The sequence below is a fragment of the Tenrec ecaudatus genome, chromosome 2, assembly GCF_050624435.1.
Source record: "Tenrec ecaudatus isolate mTenEca1 chromosome 2, mTenEca1.hap1, whole genome shotgun sequence".
Classification (NCBI taxonomy): Eukaryota; Metazoa; Chordata; class Mammalia; order Afrosoricida; family Tenrecidae; genus Tenrec; species Tenrec ecaudatus.
The window spans coordinates 211,473,139-211,486,897 of NC_134531.1; the positions used below are offsets into that span (position 1 = coordinate 211,473,139).

At 53.9% G+C, this 13,759-nt stretch overlaps 1 protein-coding gene across 1 annotated transcript in view; it reads right to left on the bottom strand.

Annotated features, from left to right (window-relative positions):
* Nucleotides 1-13,759, bottom strand: part of UMODL1 (uromodulin like 1) — a 68,876-nt gene that overhangs the window by 26,414 nt on the left and 28,703 nt on the right. Inside the window, exons 7-12 of the mRNA XM_075542910.1 lie at nt 12,298-12,552; nt 9,584-9,696; nt 7,278-7,497; nt 4,516-4,653; nt 2,499-3,119; nt 58-315 (exon numbers count right to left, since the gene is read on the bottom strand). Of these exons, the coding sequence (XP_075399025.1) occupies nt 58-315; nt 2,499-3,119; nt 4,516-4,653; nt 7,278-7,497; nt 9,584-9,696; nt 12,298-12,552 (1,605 nt within the window). The remainder of the gene's footprint in view (nt 1-57; nt 316-2,498; nt 3,120-4,515; nt 4,654-7,277; nt 7,498-9,583; nt 9,697-12,297; nt 12,553-13,759) is intronic.

The following is a 13,759-nucleotide window of genomic DNA, read 5'->3' on the forward strand; positions in this document are numbered from 1 at the left end:
TTTTCCTTCCCACGGGGACAAACGAAGGAGCAGCGACGGGGGCTCCTGGAACGTTACCTGTCCTCACTTTCAAGTGCACCTTGGCGCCTTCTTTCCCACACGCTTTGGCTGCGATCGCAAGCTTGTACAGCATGCCGGGCTCCAGTCCCAGCAGCGCCAGGCTTGTGTTCTGGGTCTCGAAGTCCAGGGGGAGGTTCAGTGCAGAGGTCAGCGTAAGCAGGAAAGTGGAGCTGAGGATGGGACCTGCCTCCCATGCCACGTGGAAGCTGGTGCCGGTCACATTGGAGACCCTGACCTTGGTGATGGGGTTGGGAACTGGAAGGTGAAACAGACAAAAGCTAGAAGTGCAGCCCATCACACTGCTCCAGGGAGAAGGGAAGAGAGACACTTCCACTAACACTGAAGATCACACAGGAGCACTGTGGGACGATCGCCTCCAGCGTCACAAGATCCGGGCTGGACTTTCAAGGCTGTCATCAAAGGCGCGCGTACGAGGAGCGCTGGTGGCAGAGTGGGCTACCCCTTAGGCAGTTCACCACAAGGTGAGCAGTTCAAAACCACCAGTAGCCGCACAGGGGAAAGATGAGGCTTTCTACTCCCGTAGAGTGAGTCTCAGAAACCCACAGGGCAGTGTTAGCCTGTCCTGCAGGTGGCCGTGAGTCGGAATGGACTCCATGGCTGTGAACTTGAGCTCTACTCCCGTAGAGAGTGACAGTGTCAGAACCCTCCAGGGGCTCTTCTACCCTGTCCTGAAGGAGAGCTGCGAGTCAGCATTGGCTCATGGCAGTGAGTCTGTGTTTCAGGGGCACTTATAAAAGGCTCAGCCGTGGCTGTTCATGCCTTCGTTCTGCCTTACCTTTCCCTAAGTCTGGACAGCAAAAATTGGCCCCAGGCTTTTTTCTGCCAGGTCAGGGTGACCATGGTTAATGCGCTTTTTTTCTTCAAACGTCGCCCATGACACAGATGAGCCAACCATGCCTGATGAAGGCAGGAGGGGCCAAGACACTGATTTCTCAGACCTCAGTAAGGGTCCCCCCTGACATCCCCACCCTTGATCATTTTAATGCAAATGCCTTTGAACAAAAAAAAAACACAACTCACTGCCATTGAGTCGTTGCTGACACATAGTGACCATACGGGAGAGAGTAGACCTGCCCCTGTGGCTTTCCGAGACTGTCACTCTCCATGGCAGTAAAAGACTCATCTTTTTCCTGAGGAGTGGCTGCTGGTTGCAAACTGCTTCTTTTCTCTCCACCAAGGAGAGAAAGGCTAACACTCAGGGCTCAGGTGCCACAACCTCTCCAGGTGCAGAGGGCACAGGGAGAGGGATGGTGCCAGCTCATGGCTTTCTGCTTTGGCCCTACCCTGGGGACACCATGGTCTCAGAAGACACCAGGATATCCGCTCTCTGCCTGGAAGGCACCCCTTCCCTCAGGAGGAGCTTAAAAGGTTTAGGGTTGTGTTTGTTTCAGGGAGTGATTCAAAGACATCCCGGAGGTTTCTGGACTTCCAGCAATAAAAGCTTCCTGAGCTGGTTCCAGAGGAGTTCTGGCGGCATTGGACTGCTAACCACCAGGTCAGGGGTTCAAACTCACCAGTAGCTCCGTGGGAGAAAAATGAGGCTGCCTGCTTCCCATAAAATGCACAGTCTCAGAAACCCTAAAGGAGCCGTCTCCTCTGCCTTCCAGGTTGCTATGCATCAGGATTGGGTGGTGGCTATAGTAAGCAGGTTCCAGGTGGCTGCCCTGAGCATCTGGTCACCTTCTAAAGCCTGGGTCTACATGGGCTGACGAGAGGGTGGCTGGTGTGTACACGGACCACCCTTGCAGGGGACCCTGGGGCCCTTGCTGTTCTGCTACGGGGCCTGGGCCTCCATTCTGATCTGGGACAGTGGAGGGGGGCACAGTGCACTGATGGGGGTTAACCTGGAAGAAGACGGGGTGCAATGACTCTGCCAGCTCACAACTGAAGGGCAGCCCAGTCAATGGGAGATGACGGGGTCAGATCCTTGCTTCCCGCAGTTGCTGTGTGTCCCTGAGGGGTCATCAGGACCTCTGCCAAGCCTGAACCCTCTGACACAGCATGGAGCTGTCAGGGGGAGCAGAACGATTGTGAAGCGTACATGCTACTGGGGTGCATGACTGCTGGGGTGCAGGCACAACGTTGGGGCACTCCAGCGCATATAGGCCTCAAATGACCCAGGAGGTCCCACCTCCTGCCCACCTGCTTGCAGAGAAGGAGGCCGTGGTGTGGGGGAGCGGTGGGAGGCTGGAGAGACAGGGAGGCACCCTCATCTCAGTGAAGCAGCCACCTGCCGCCAGGTGCACGGTCACTCTGCGCCCTGGCAGAGTGACGTGAACGTGAGACTGGCGCCCAGTACTTCCAAAGGGTCTGCCGTGGCAGTGAGTCCTCACAGCCTGAGACTGCCCAGACCTCAGTGCGTGGGAACTTGCCCTCCCACCTTTCCTGAGCCAGGAGGCACCTTCCAAGCTACTCACCGCAGGCCGGGGTCTTTGGAGAAGCAGGGCTGGAGGCTAATGGCAGGTCTGGGGAGCTGGGAGGCCCTGGGTCCAAGTCCCATGGCCGTGTGGTGTTCAGAGGTGCTGGCAGTGTGTCCTGCTCCGCCGGGGAACTGGGGTGCCACACGATGTGGTCCGCGAGGCCTGCTGTGGGGGTGGGCCGGGGGCTGGACTCCACAGTTGAATTTTCAAGGAACTGACCCATGGGGTCCAGTGGGCCATCTGAGGCTTCCAGGAGGGAGCTGTGGGTTATACTGGAAGCCCCGGTGCTGGCCACCTGGCCTGTCCTCCAATGGCTGGTCCCCGGGCCTGGGGTGGCACTGGGCACCTCCTCCTCCATGCCATGCCCCGTGCTGTTCCTGTCCTGCTCGGCTGTGCTGCCTTCGTGCCCTCTCCTGAGCAGGGGCGCAGGGCTCTGGGCCTGGTCTGCTGCTGAGGTGTTCCACAGGGTCCCGGGGCTGTGTGACAAGCCAGGGGTCACAAGGGTGGGCCTGCCTGCAGCCACTGCAGTGCCATCAGCGGAACCTTCAGTCCCAAGGGCTGGGGTGGGCACCCTTGTTGCCAGGGGTTGCATGCCATCCAGAGGGCTCACTAGCTCACCTGCTGGGACATAAATCACACTCAGACATCTGGTCTACCAGGCTATCGGAGCCCGCCGCGCACTGGGGGAGCCTCGCCCAAGAGGAGCGCACAGGCCATGCAGCAAGACGGCCTGCCGCTTTCCAGGCAAGCCCAACACAGGGGCCTGGATTGCCTTGGTTGGCATCTGAATCGTTAAAGGGATCCATATCTGCAGTCTCCCCAGCACTCTACAAGGAGGCAAGGCAGGTGTCTTGTTTAATCCATGACTCCGCTAAATCCTGCAAGGGGAACTACCTCAGGGCTGCAGAACCAGGGTGCTGCAGCCGCCATTCAATCCTGAGACCCATGTGGGGAGGTGGGAAACCTGGGCAGGGTCAGTCTTGGCAGCTTACTGCATGTTGGGGTGAATAATGAAAAGAGAAGAGACACAGTGGAGATAATACACACTATCCAACCCCTCTTTAAAAAATTTTTAAAAGAACAGGGCCATGCTTCACCGCTCTCCCCAGTTTTGCTGGGGATGACAAAGGACACCCCCCCCTCACTCCCAGCCGCAGTGATATCCAGGCCAGACATGCGCCATGGAGCATCAGCATGCCATCCGGGGGTGGTCGCCTCCTCGGGCCACTCAGTTCAGCACTCTAGACAGAATGCAACCAGTTGACAGAATCGGTTCCAAAACTGACTTGTGGCCGAGACGCACCAAGAATGGAGCTCAGGAGACCTCACATTCAGCACATTCGTGGGGGGTGGGGAGGGGCTGCACATCCTCACAGGCTTATGCCCGCGATGATTCCCAGGAGTTCCTTCCCACTCTGCAAAGTCTGTACAAGTGCACTGAGATCAACGTGAATGGAATCAGGCTGATTCACCACTACGTGCACTCGTGACTACCATGTGGGAGGAGGAGCCCCCGAGGTGGTGTCTTGGGTGACAGGCTGGGCTGATTAACAGTTCGAAACCACCAGCCACTCCACAGAAGAAAGATGAGGCTTTCTATTCCCATAAGGAGGGACAGTCTCGGGAACCCACGGGGACAATTCCACCCTGTCCCACGGGTTCGCTAGGAGTCAGAACTGGCTCCGTGGCAGGGAGCTGGGTTCATAGATGGGCATGGCTACTCACAAAATAGCTGGAGTTTCAAGTCCTCCCCGGGCACCTTGGAAGAAAGGCCTGGCGGTCGACTTCTGAAAAGTCAGCCATTGAAAACCCCACGGAGCCCAGGCTACTCTGAGTCACAGTGAGTCGACATTAGCTGCAACGGAGGGACTAGAATCTGAATTTCTTTCTTTTTGAAGAGAAGCTGAAATCAAAACCTGGGCTCCTGGAGGTGCTGCGGGCCCGGACACTGTGCCCTCTGTGTCTGAGGATGAAGTCGGCCAACTCCTTCAAGAGCCGGGCCCAGGACACCCACCTTCACAGGCCCGGCCCGCCCGGGAGGGGTTGGCATCGCTGGCGGTCTGGCAGCGGCAGGTGTAGGCACCCTCCAGGTTGAGGCACTGAGCGGTGGCTGAGCAGTCATTCTCCAAGGGGTCTGCACACTCATCCCAGTCTGCCAAACGGACAGAGACAGACAGACGCAGGCTCACAAAGGGCCGCCATTTGCTCCCTCGTCCCCACTGGGCTGCACAGGGCAGGGCCTGGAGCAGACGGGGCCGAGCGAAGACTTGGGGCTCTAGCAAGCACCTCTAGTGCCCAGCTCCCCTGCAGAAGGACCTGCATGGAGCCCCTCCCCTAGAAGCCTGTATTCGGGCCCGGGGGCATGCCAGGCCTCGTCCTATTTGGAGGCACCTGCAGTTAGCTCTGTGTGTCAGTGTGGCTAGTCTGTGGTGCCCAGGGGCTTGGTGAGGGGGAACGGGGGAGAGTTGGGTAAACAACGCAGTGGCTTGTCAGATTCTCGTCTCACAGGTTTCCCTGTATGAGCTCCCCAAAGCGTGACAGTGTTCCTGTCTTGTTTACCCTGTATTCCTGAACCCCAAACGTCAAGATTTTACTTCCTTCCTTGTAATGGGCCAACACCCTCCTAATACTCAGTGCTTTGGCAAAGAAATATAAAATATATATATTTGCCTTGAGATATGTCAGGTTAACATGGCAGGTTAACATGGCTTGGTGTGTCAGCTTAGAGAGTCCAGGTGTCTCAACAGGTGCAGGGATGATGCTGGGGTGTCTTCTCCCCATGTCCTGGAAATGACTCTAGGGGCCTAAAGAACCCACAGCTTGCCTTTCCAACAGGAAGTCTGGGCCCTTCTGACTGGGGCAAGGGAGTATGCTAAGTACCTGTCCCCCATTTCACAAAATATCCCCAATCTCCTTGCCCCAGTATCTGTCCATCTAATTGCTCACCCCCTCACCCCTGCCAAAGCTAACCCTCCCCCCCCCTCATTGTCTAATCATCTGTCAGTGAGGACTGGCACAAGGCCACAAAGTGAAACAGAAATCGTAGCCCCTGCTCTTCCTCTCACCTCCGCTCTTCCCGTCTGGTTTCCCTGGTGACCTCTGCTTCCATCCCCTTCCTGCTCTAAGAAAAGACCTCGACGGTCCCCAGATGCTGTCATACCACTGAACCAGGCATCCTGTGCTGCTGCTGATGGTCGCTTCCCTGCCAGCTCTGGCTCACAGCAGCCTCGTGTACAACACAGCAAACATAGCCAGGCCCTGCATCACCTTCACGGGGGCAGGGCGCACCACACCGCTTCTGTGGCTACTCCATCAATCCATCCCAGGGAAGGCTCCCCTCACTTCTGCTGACCCTCTCTGCTGTTGCCGGATCCCTTCGAGTTCGTTCCAAACACAATCGGGCCCGGCACCATCCCCTCAACTGTCCTTCTGTTTGAGCCATTGCTGCAGACGCTGTGCCAATCCGGAGCATCAAGGGCGTTCCTCATTTTCCCTGCCCCTCCCCCCGCTTTACCAAGCATGATGTCCTTCTCTACGGACCGGTCTCTTCTGATAACAGGTCCAAGGAACATGAGATGAAGCCTCGCCATTCGTGCCTCCAGGAGCATTCCGGCTGTACTTCTTCCGAGACAGATCTGATGGTTCTTTTGGCAGTCCGTGGCACCTTCAAGATTCTTCATCAGCACCATAATTGAAACTTATCAATGCTTCTTCAGTCTTCTGTGCTCAATGCCCAACGTTCACGTGCATATGAGGCGATTGAAAGTACCATGGCTTGGGTCAGGCGCACTGTAGTCCTCAAAGTAACATCAAGGGCTGCAGTCTTCAGGATGGGTTACAACACTAGGCAAAGGAAACCCAAATCGAAATCCTCACACCTGGACCAACAGGTCACCTCACAATACATGGAGAGAAGGTGGAAGTTGTCCAGGAATGTCTTGCTTGGATCCACAACCAATGTTCATGGAAGCAGCAGTGAAGTGCTCAAACATCACACTGCTTGGGTAGTCTGCTGCACCCGACTTCTTTCAAGTGTTGAAAAGCAAGGATGTTACTTTAAGGACTAAGGTGTGCCTGATCCTCTTATGGGATGCCCTTCCCTAACCACCGAGGTGACAGAACTCCCTTTAGGACCCAGTGCCCGCTGAGGGACCACAGGGATGCCCATTCTGCGGATGCACCCCAAATGCAAGGCCCTTGATGTCAACACCCATGAAGGAACTTCACCCCTGCATTTGAGCTGCAACCCTTTCTCTCCTTTCTTTCCTCTCCCCTTTCCCTCCTCCCTCTCCAACTTTGCGCCCCTCCCTTTCCCCTTTCTCCTTCCCTCCTGCTTCTATGACTTCTGCACATTTCCTACCTGAGGAAACTCCCAGTAGAACAAATCTTGTGGGGGCTGCTGAACTAGACTCGCGCAGAAGCACAAGGAAGGTCAGCATCCTTAGTCTACACTCCCAGGATCCTCTAGCCAGGGCTTCTTCTTGCCCCCGGTCAGGATGCTCCAGAGGTGTGACTCTTAGGGAAAGGCCTCCACCCCAGCACTGCCTGCAGCAACCAGATGTGAAATGCCCACGGGATTCAAGTGTGGCTGGCTCATGCTGTTCAAGCCAGGAGCCCACTGCCTGGTGGAGAAGGCTGGCCAAGGATTTGTGTTTTGTTTACTGCCTTATCTTTGGGGGGGGGGGAGATCCTGTTAGCTTCGGCCCCCTAGATGCTGGCCGGAAGCGGGAGGGGCATCCTGGGCCACACTCCAAGTGGGGCAGGGGAAGAACCTACCTTGCACTAGTGTCCCCTGCTGGTCGACTTGGAACACTGCGCTTGCGAACAGCGGCGGGAGCATGCGGGACAGCGTGGAAAGAGACACTGGGGCCGGTGGGTCTTGCACCGTGAGTCGGAGCTTCACAACCACACTTCCGGCCCGGAGGGAGACAATCTCCACCCGCAGCTTCCCACTTCTGTGCAGGTCGGAGACAGCCGGGGGGAAAGACTTTTCAACCTGAGCAAGAAGAAACAACAGCGCCTCAGACGGAACATCGATGCCTCTGTCTGCAGAACAGGTGCCCAGGTGAGACGGAAGGAGGGCGCACGCGATCCATCTGCCCCCTGTGAGATTCAGGAGAGGCCACGCCGCCAACCACCAACCGGAGAGGAGCATGCAGAGTGCCCACCACGCCCCACTCCTCATTCCCTCCTCACCTCCCTAAACGCCCCCCCACACACACTGCTCCCCAGTTGGCTACTCTGAGGTGGTTGGGCCTGAGTCTGGTATTTATTGGAGAACGCAAACCGATCGAGCTCCCAGTGAAGTAAAAGCCCCTCTGGATGCCCTGAACTCAAGTATGAAGGTCATTTGTATGAGAGGTCATCCCTGGGTCTATTTGGAGTTCTCTCTCTCAATCACACACAGACACGCATGCACGCCCCAGGAAACAGAGCCAGCTGCAGAGCCACTTCTGCCAGGGCAAAGGAGACATAGTCTTGGTCTCTCCCTGCCTACCTCTCCCTTCCTGTGTCCACAATTGAAGTACTATAGAGAGAGGATTCTCTAAGGAAGTTCAAAAGCATGTGCCCTGCAGGCGAGTGTTGGGAGACAACCTTTCCCGGGTCTCACACGTCCTTATAGCTCTTGAGAGCAGACACCACCTCCCCTTTGTTTCAGACTACCTTTGCCAGGATGTCTGTATAGGGAGCATCCTTACCAGGCAATGTCTCCCATATTAAAAACCCAAACCCAACCCACTGCCATTGAGTCCGTGAAAACTTATCACAACCCTCCAGGACAGGCTAGAACCTCCCTGTGAGTTTCTGAGACTGCAGCTCTTCACGGGAGTAGAAAGCCCCGTCTTTCTCTCCAGGAGCAGCTGGTGCTGTTGACCTGCCTACCGCGAGGGCAGCAACCCACACCCACCATGGCACCGCCAAGGCGCCTCCTCCTGGGTTACACTGCCCAGGACACCAGAGATAGCCCTCGTGGGGGTGCAAATAGTTGACATGCCCAGGTGTGGACCAGACGTTTACAGGTTCACGACTACCTAGAGGCACCTCAGAAAAAAACCTGGCAAGCTACTTTCCAAAACAAACAGCCGTTGACACCCCCCCACCCCCACCCCCAGGGTTTTCCTCTGACACACACGGGGTTTCCCTCCGTCAGGAGCAAACTGGTCCTGTGGCACAGAGTCCAGCTGGGCTTTCCGTTCCCAATGACTCAGGCCCCCTGCACTTCAAGTCTGTCCGCTGCAGGGCCAGCCCACTGCCCATCTGTCTGTCCGCCCTCTGAACCCTCATCCATGTGGCTCCTGGGGACGCGGGGAGCTCCTGCGCAGCGCCTGCTGGCTGTTGGCCTGTGAATAGGAAAGCCCTTTGCGGCCAGCCGGGGCTTAGGTCTTTGGTGTTCTTTGCTAGCAACTGTGACCCTTTGGCAGGATGACTTGTTGGCTTGGGCTCCCAGCACATTCTCAGACCGTACACGGGTCCTCAGCTTCGTGATGTCACTCTTTCCTACAACTCACCATCCAAAGATGGATAAGTTGGAACACGTGCCGGGGGCCTTTGTGGGAGACAGATGGGGCTTTCTGCTCCCGTTAGGAGTTACTGTCTCGGACACTCACAGGGGGCAGTTTGACCCTGTCCTACAGGATCCCTATGGGTCAGCATTGACTCGCTGGCAGTGAGTTTGGTTGGGGTTCGGTTCTTTCAGACGGTGTGCTGATTCCTGCCTTGAGCCACACGGGCACCTGGCTATTGATAAATGCTTCTATAATGCGCACCCAAACAGGGGGCCAGGTCACCGCAGCCCACAGAAAATCCAACAAGTAGTGCAGACCCCTTGAGCCCAAGATGGGTTGCCCAAGGCAAACCTAGATTAAATAATCCATAAAGAAAAATATAATAATATAAGAGTATCTCTGTGTATGTGTAATTAGTGTGCAATCTGGGCTCCGCCTCCCCTGTAGCTGATAGTGATAAGAGGTCATTTTTCTGGAAGCACAGAGCAGGGTCTGGGCAGGTCTGGTTGACCTGGCCTGGGTGCCCTTGCTCAGAACACTCAACCAGAGTCCCACGTGTCTGTGTGCCAGTGTTACCTCCTGCAGCAGCTGTCTAGAAAAGTCCTGGAACTCCACGCTGCTGCTGTCCAGTAGCTTTGCTGTGAAGTTGCGGTTGATGATCCTTATTGTGAGTTCAAATACCTGGGCATCTGAGGCAGAAAAAATGCAAATGGTGTGAAGCCCTCTCATCAAGAGCCTCACGCTTCCCTGTCAATAGCCCTCCCCACAAAAACCAACAAACATATCCTGCTGAGAAATAAATATTAAATTACAGATTGAAGCATGAATCTTTGACTTAGTTCTCTAATATTACTACAAGAAAAACATCACATGTGGGTGACTTTGAAGAACAGAAATGTATTGTCTTATCGTTCAGAAGACTGGAAGTCCAAGTTCATGGCTCTCGAAGGAGGCTCTTCTTTGTCTCTTTGAGCCTTGAGAAGCTGCCAGCAATCTAGCCTCTGACTTTCTCCAGCTGTCATTGTGCCTTGTGAGTGTGTCTCAGTTTATAAGACACCACTGAGAAGAGATTAGGTTTAGGCCCCATTCACTCTGGCATGGTCTAATTAACCCGACAAAACATGGTCAGATCCACAGATTTGGAAATGACCATTTTGACATGGGTTTTTGGTAGACACAGTTGAATCCAGAGCAGTCTTAGAGTCCGGTAGCCAACTTGGGAGAAATCCACACTCAAGAGTTGACTTACCAGCAACTACTTTGGGGGATGACTTGGGAAGAGAATGTGGTGCATTTGCCGGGTGCAGAAAAAGTGGCACATTGGGGATCCCAGGAGCTCAAGCTCAACAGTCACACATAAGTAACTCTCAGATAAGTAACCCCACTTTCTGGTCTCAGTTTCCTCAATGAGAACAGAGTACATCTTTCACTTACCCTGCAAGTATATTGAGGATATAAGAAATGAATGAGATGGAGCCAGCTGGATCACTGGAGTGTCCTGCACATCCAAGAGCTTGCATTCTGGTTGACTGGGGCCTTTCCCAACCTTCCAGGGACCTTCCCTGGCCACTGACCACTTCACATGGAATCAGCCTCAAATCAGTGCATAAAGAGGGTCGGACCCTCCCATTAAAGGGCTGCTCTTTCTTTCCCTAACTCAATGGCACCAATTGCTGCCCCTAGTGTGAATCTCTATGCCTGTGACTGACCCCTGGGGTCGCATCTTCCACTCAATGACTTTTATCTCTTCACCCTGCTGAGTTACCAGCTTGGACGCTCCAGGATGAGGACCTTACCTGATCAGATCAAAATACACATATCCCCAATACTTAGGCCAGAACATCTTACAGTTTCACCTCCCCTACCCAACTCCCAAACCACACACCTTGAAGCTGCAGGGTCCCACTGCGGGGGGAGAACCTCCGTCACTGTACCTAATCCAGGTAATACCTGCGATCTGACAGAGGGCAGGATGAGTCATGAGGCAGAGATGGGCCAGGGCAGCTGACTTCTAGAAACTGGAGTCTGTGTGTGTGTGTGTGTGTGTGTGTGTGTGTGTGTGTGTGTGGTGTTTGCTGGGAGGAGGTTTCCTCTTGGCACAAAGGAGTGTGCATTGTGTTTGCTCTTCATGGGCATCACCTGGGGAATGAGGCATGCTTCAGGAATATTTTAATGTGAAATTCAGCTCCATAATTTGGAGAGTTAGGCAGCCCCAGCCCTGTGAGACCAAGGGTGGTCAGAGGCCTTTAAATGTATGATTTCCTTTTTTGCTCATCCTACCTGTTGTCCTCGAATCAATGCTGACTCATGATGACCCTGCATGTTCCAGAATCAACTGCTCCAGAAGGTTTTCAAGGTTTTCAAGTGCCCAGGCTTGTCATTCAAGGGGCTTCTGAGTAGATTATAATTGTCAACCTTTGGCTCAATCCATTCCCATCACATTACCCAGGTTCCTGGATAGCAACTCTGCTGCTGTGGTGGGTTAGGGCAACAGTTCAAATCCTCCTGCTGCTCTGCCGGAGGTAGAGGAGGCTTTCTACTCCCATAAAGACCGACAGTCTTAGAAAACCACCGGGGCAGTTTTCTCCTGTCCTCAAGGTCACTGTGTGTCAGAATCAACTCAATGGCAGTGAGGCTTTTTGTTGTTGTTCATTTTGAGAATCCTGAATCTATTATCTGTCCTCCAAAATGCACAAGATCTCCACAGTGCCCATGTTGACAGATGCCAGAAGGGAGGGAGCTTGTGACAGCCAAGACTAGGTCAATATCAGAAGGAGCTGGAGCCCTAGTGGAACCGTGGGGCCCGGCAATTACTTCCCGTGCCCTCATTTTAGGAAGAACAAAGATTAGAAGCTCTGAAAACAATAGAACTGAACTAGAACATATTAAGGATTGGATGTTGAAGGCACAACTCCCAAGACCTATGACCATGACCTTGTTGGGAAATCGTCTTTGCAGATGTTACCCATTAGGTTGACTTGAGTAGGGTGGACCCTAATGCCCTGCAGGTGGTGTCCGTAGCAAAGACAAGAAGAGACACATCAAGCCACACACAAGTCAGCGAGGATACCATGGGATGAAGTATCCACAAGCCACGGAGCACCTGGCACCGCCAGAAGCCAGGAGGGAGACGTGAGCAGACTGGCCTCAGAGCAAACTCCCGGGCTGTGAGACAGTCGGTGTGTGTCGTCTACGCTCATGTACTTTGCAGTACTTTGGTACAGTAGCCCGAGGAGGGAGACTGAGAGAAACTCCAGAGGCAGGAGGTGGCTTCTGCCTCGTGGCCGTACCTGTTCTGACAGTCAGCATGGCAGTGGCGTTGGCCCCGCACTCCCAGTAGCTGGTCTTCACCCGGTACAGCACTCCGGCCTCCAGCCCCACCACCTGCATGGCCGTTCCGCTGGTGCTGGCACTTCTGACTAACTCCTCGCCCTTGTAAACCTGGACGTGGAAGGTGTGCTTCTGGGTGGAATTTAAACTCCAAGACACTTGAAAACTGCTGCTGGTGACATTGAAGACCATGTAGTTCCTGATGGGAGGACAATCTATGCAAGCACAAAAGGAGGACAATTTATAAAGCATCAGAAAGAACCCCTTTATCTCCTGAAGTAGGTAGATTAACCCACCCCACCCACTGCCACCGCGTCGCTGCCGACCCACAGAGCCGCAGATAGGGTTTCTGAGGTTATACATCTTTGCAGGGGCAGACAGCCTCATCTTGCCCCCTTGGAGCGGCTGGTGGATTTGAGCCCCCGACCTTGCAGCTAACAGTCCAATGCTTCCTGGACAGTGCCACCAAGAATCATTATGGCAGGTAATATAGTTTTTGCTTTAATTTACATACCAAAAAACCCCAAAAAGGTTGCCTTCAGGTTGATCCTAAGTCCTGGAGACCCCACGGTGTGCAGAATAGAAAGCCGTGCCCCAGGGTTCTCACGGCTGCCATATTCCAGAGCCGAATGCCAGGCCTAACTCCTGAAATGCTCTGCATGGATTTGAACTACCAACCTGCCAGTTAAGAGAACGGTGCCTCAGCACCCTTTCTTTATTTAGTTGCCCCTTAGTTTGAATAGCATTAGTGAGGATTGAGTAGTCCTCACTTTAAAAAAATTTTTTTTAAGATTTGCAACCATAATCTTCAAAAGGAGCTGATTTGGTGTGTGTGTGCTAGGATTACACTGAGGAGGTTGGGACAGTTAAGCTGAAATGAGAAGCAAAATAAGTCTAAACTTTCCCATCTCAGTTCCTGAATCAGAGAGCCAAGTCAGAAAGGCGACTAGGCCAAGCTTATAGACACAGCAAATAACCCGGAGTTGCGTTTGTTGTGACTTAAATCACGGGTTACCAGGCCGTGAGAATTCCCTAGGGTCACAGACAACTCCTCACACATAAACACGCAGGCATATTTTACAGTATAGGTCTTCCTGGTGTGTGGCCAACACCCAGTCATGCACCCAAGGAGCTTCTGCCTATAGCTACTCCAGCTTGCTGAGGAGAAGTGAGGCTCAGAAGTCAGGTGGAGAGTTCTGTATGAGCCTATGTATGCTTTCATTTCAAGGAGAAAAATCTAGACAGTCTCATTGTTGTCAGTCGATCCTGACTCAGGGAGACCCCAGGCACAATGAAAGTAAGCTGTTGGGATCCGTCGAGTTTTCATGGGCTGATTTTTGGAGAGTAGACCACCGGGCTTTGTCTTCCTGGTCCTAGTGGAGAAGCTTCATTGAAATGGTCCAACCTCATAGCCGTCCACAA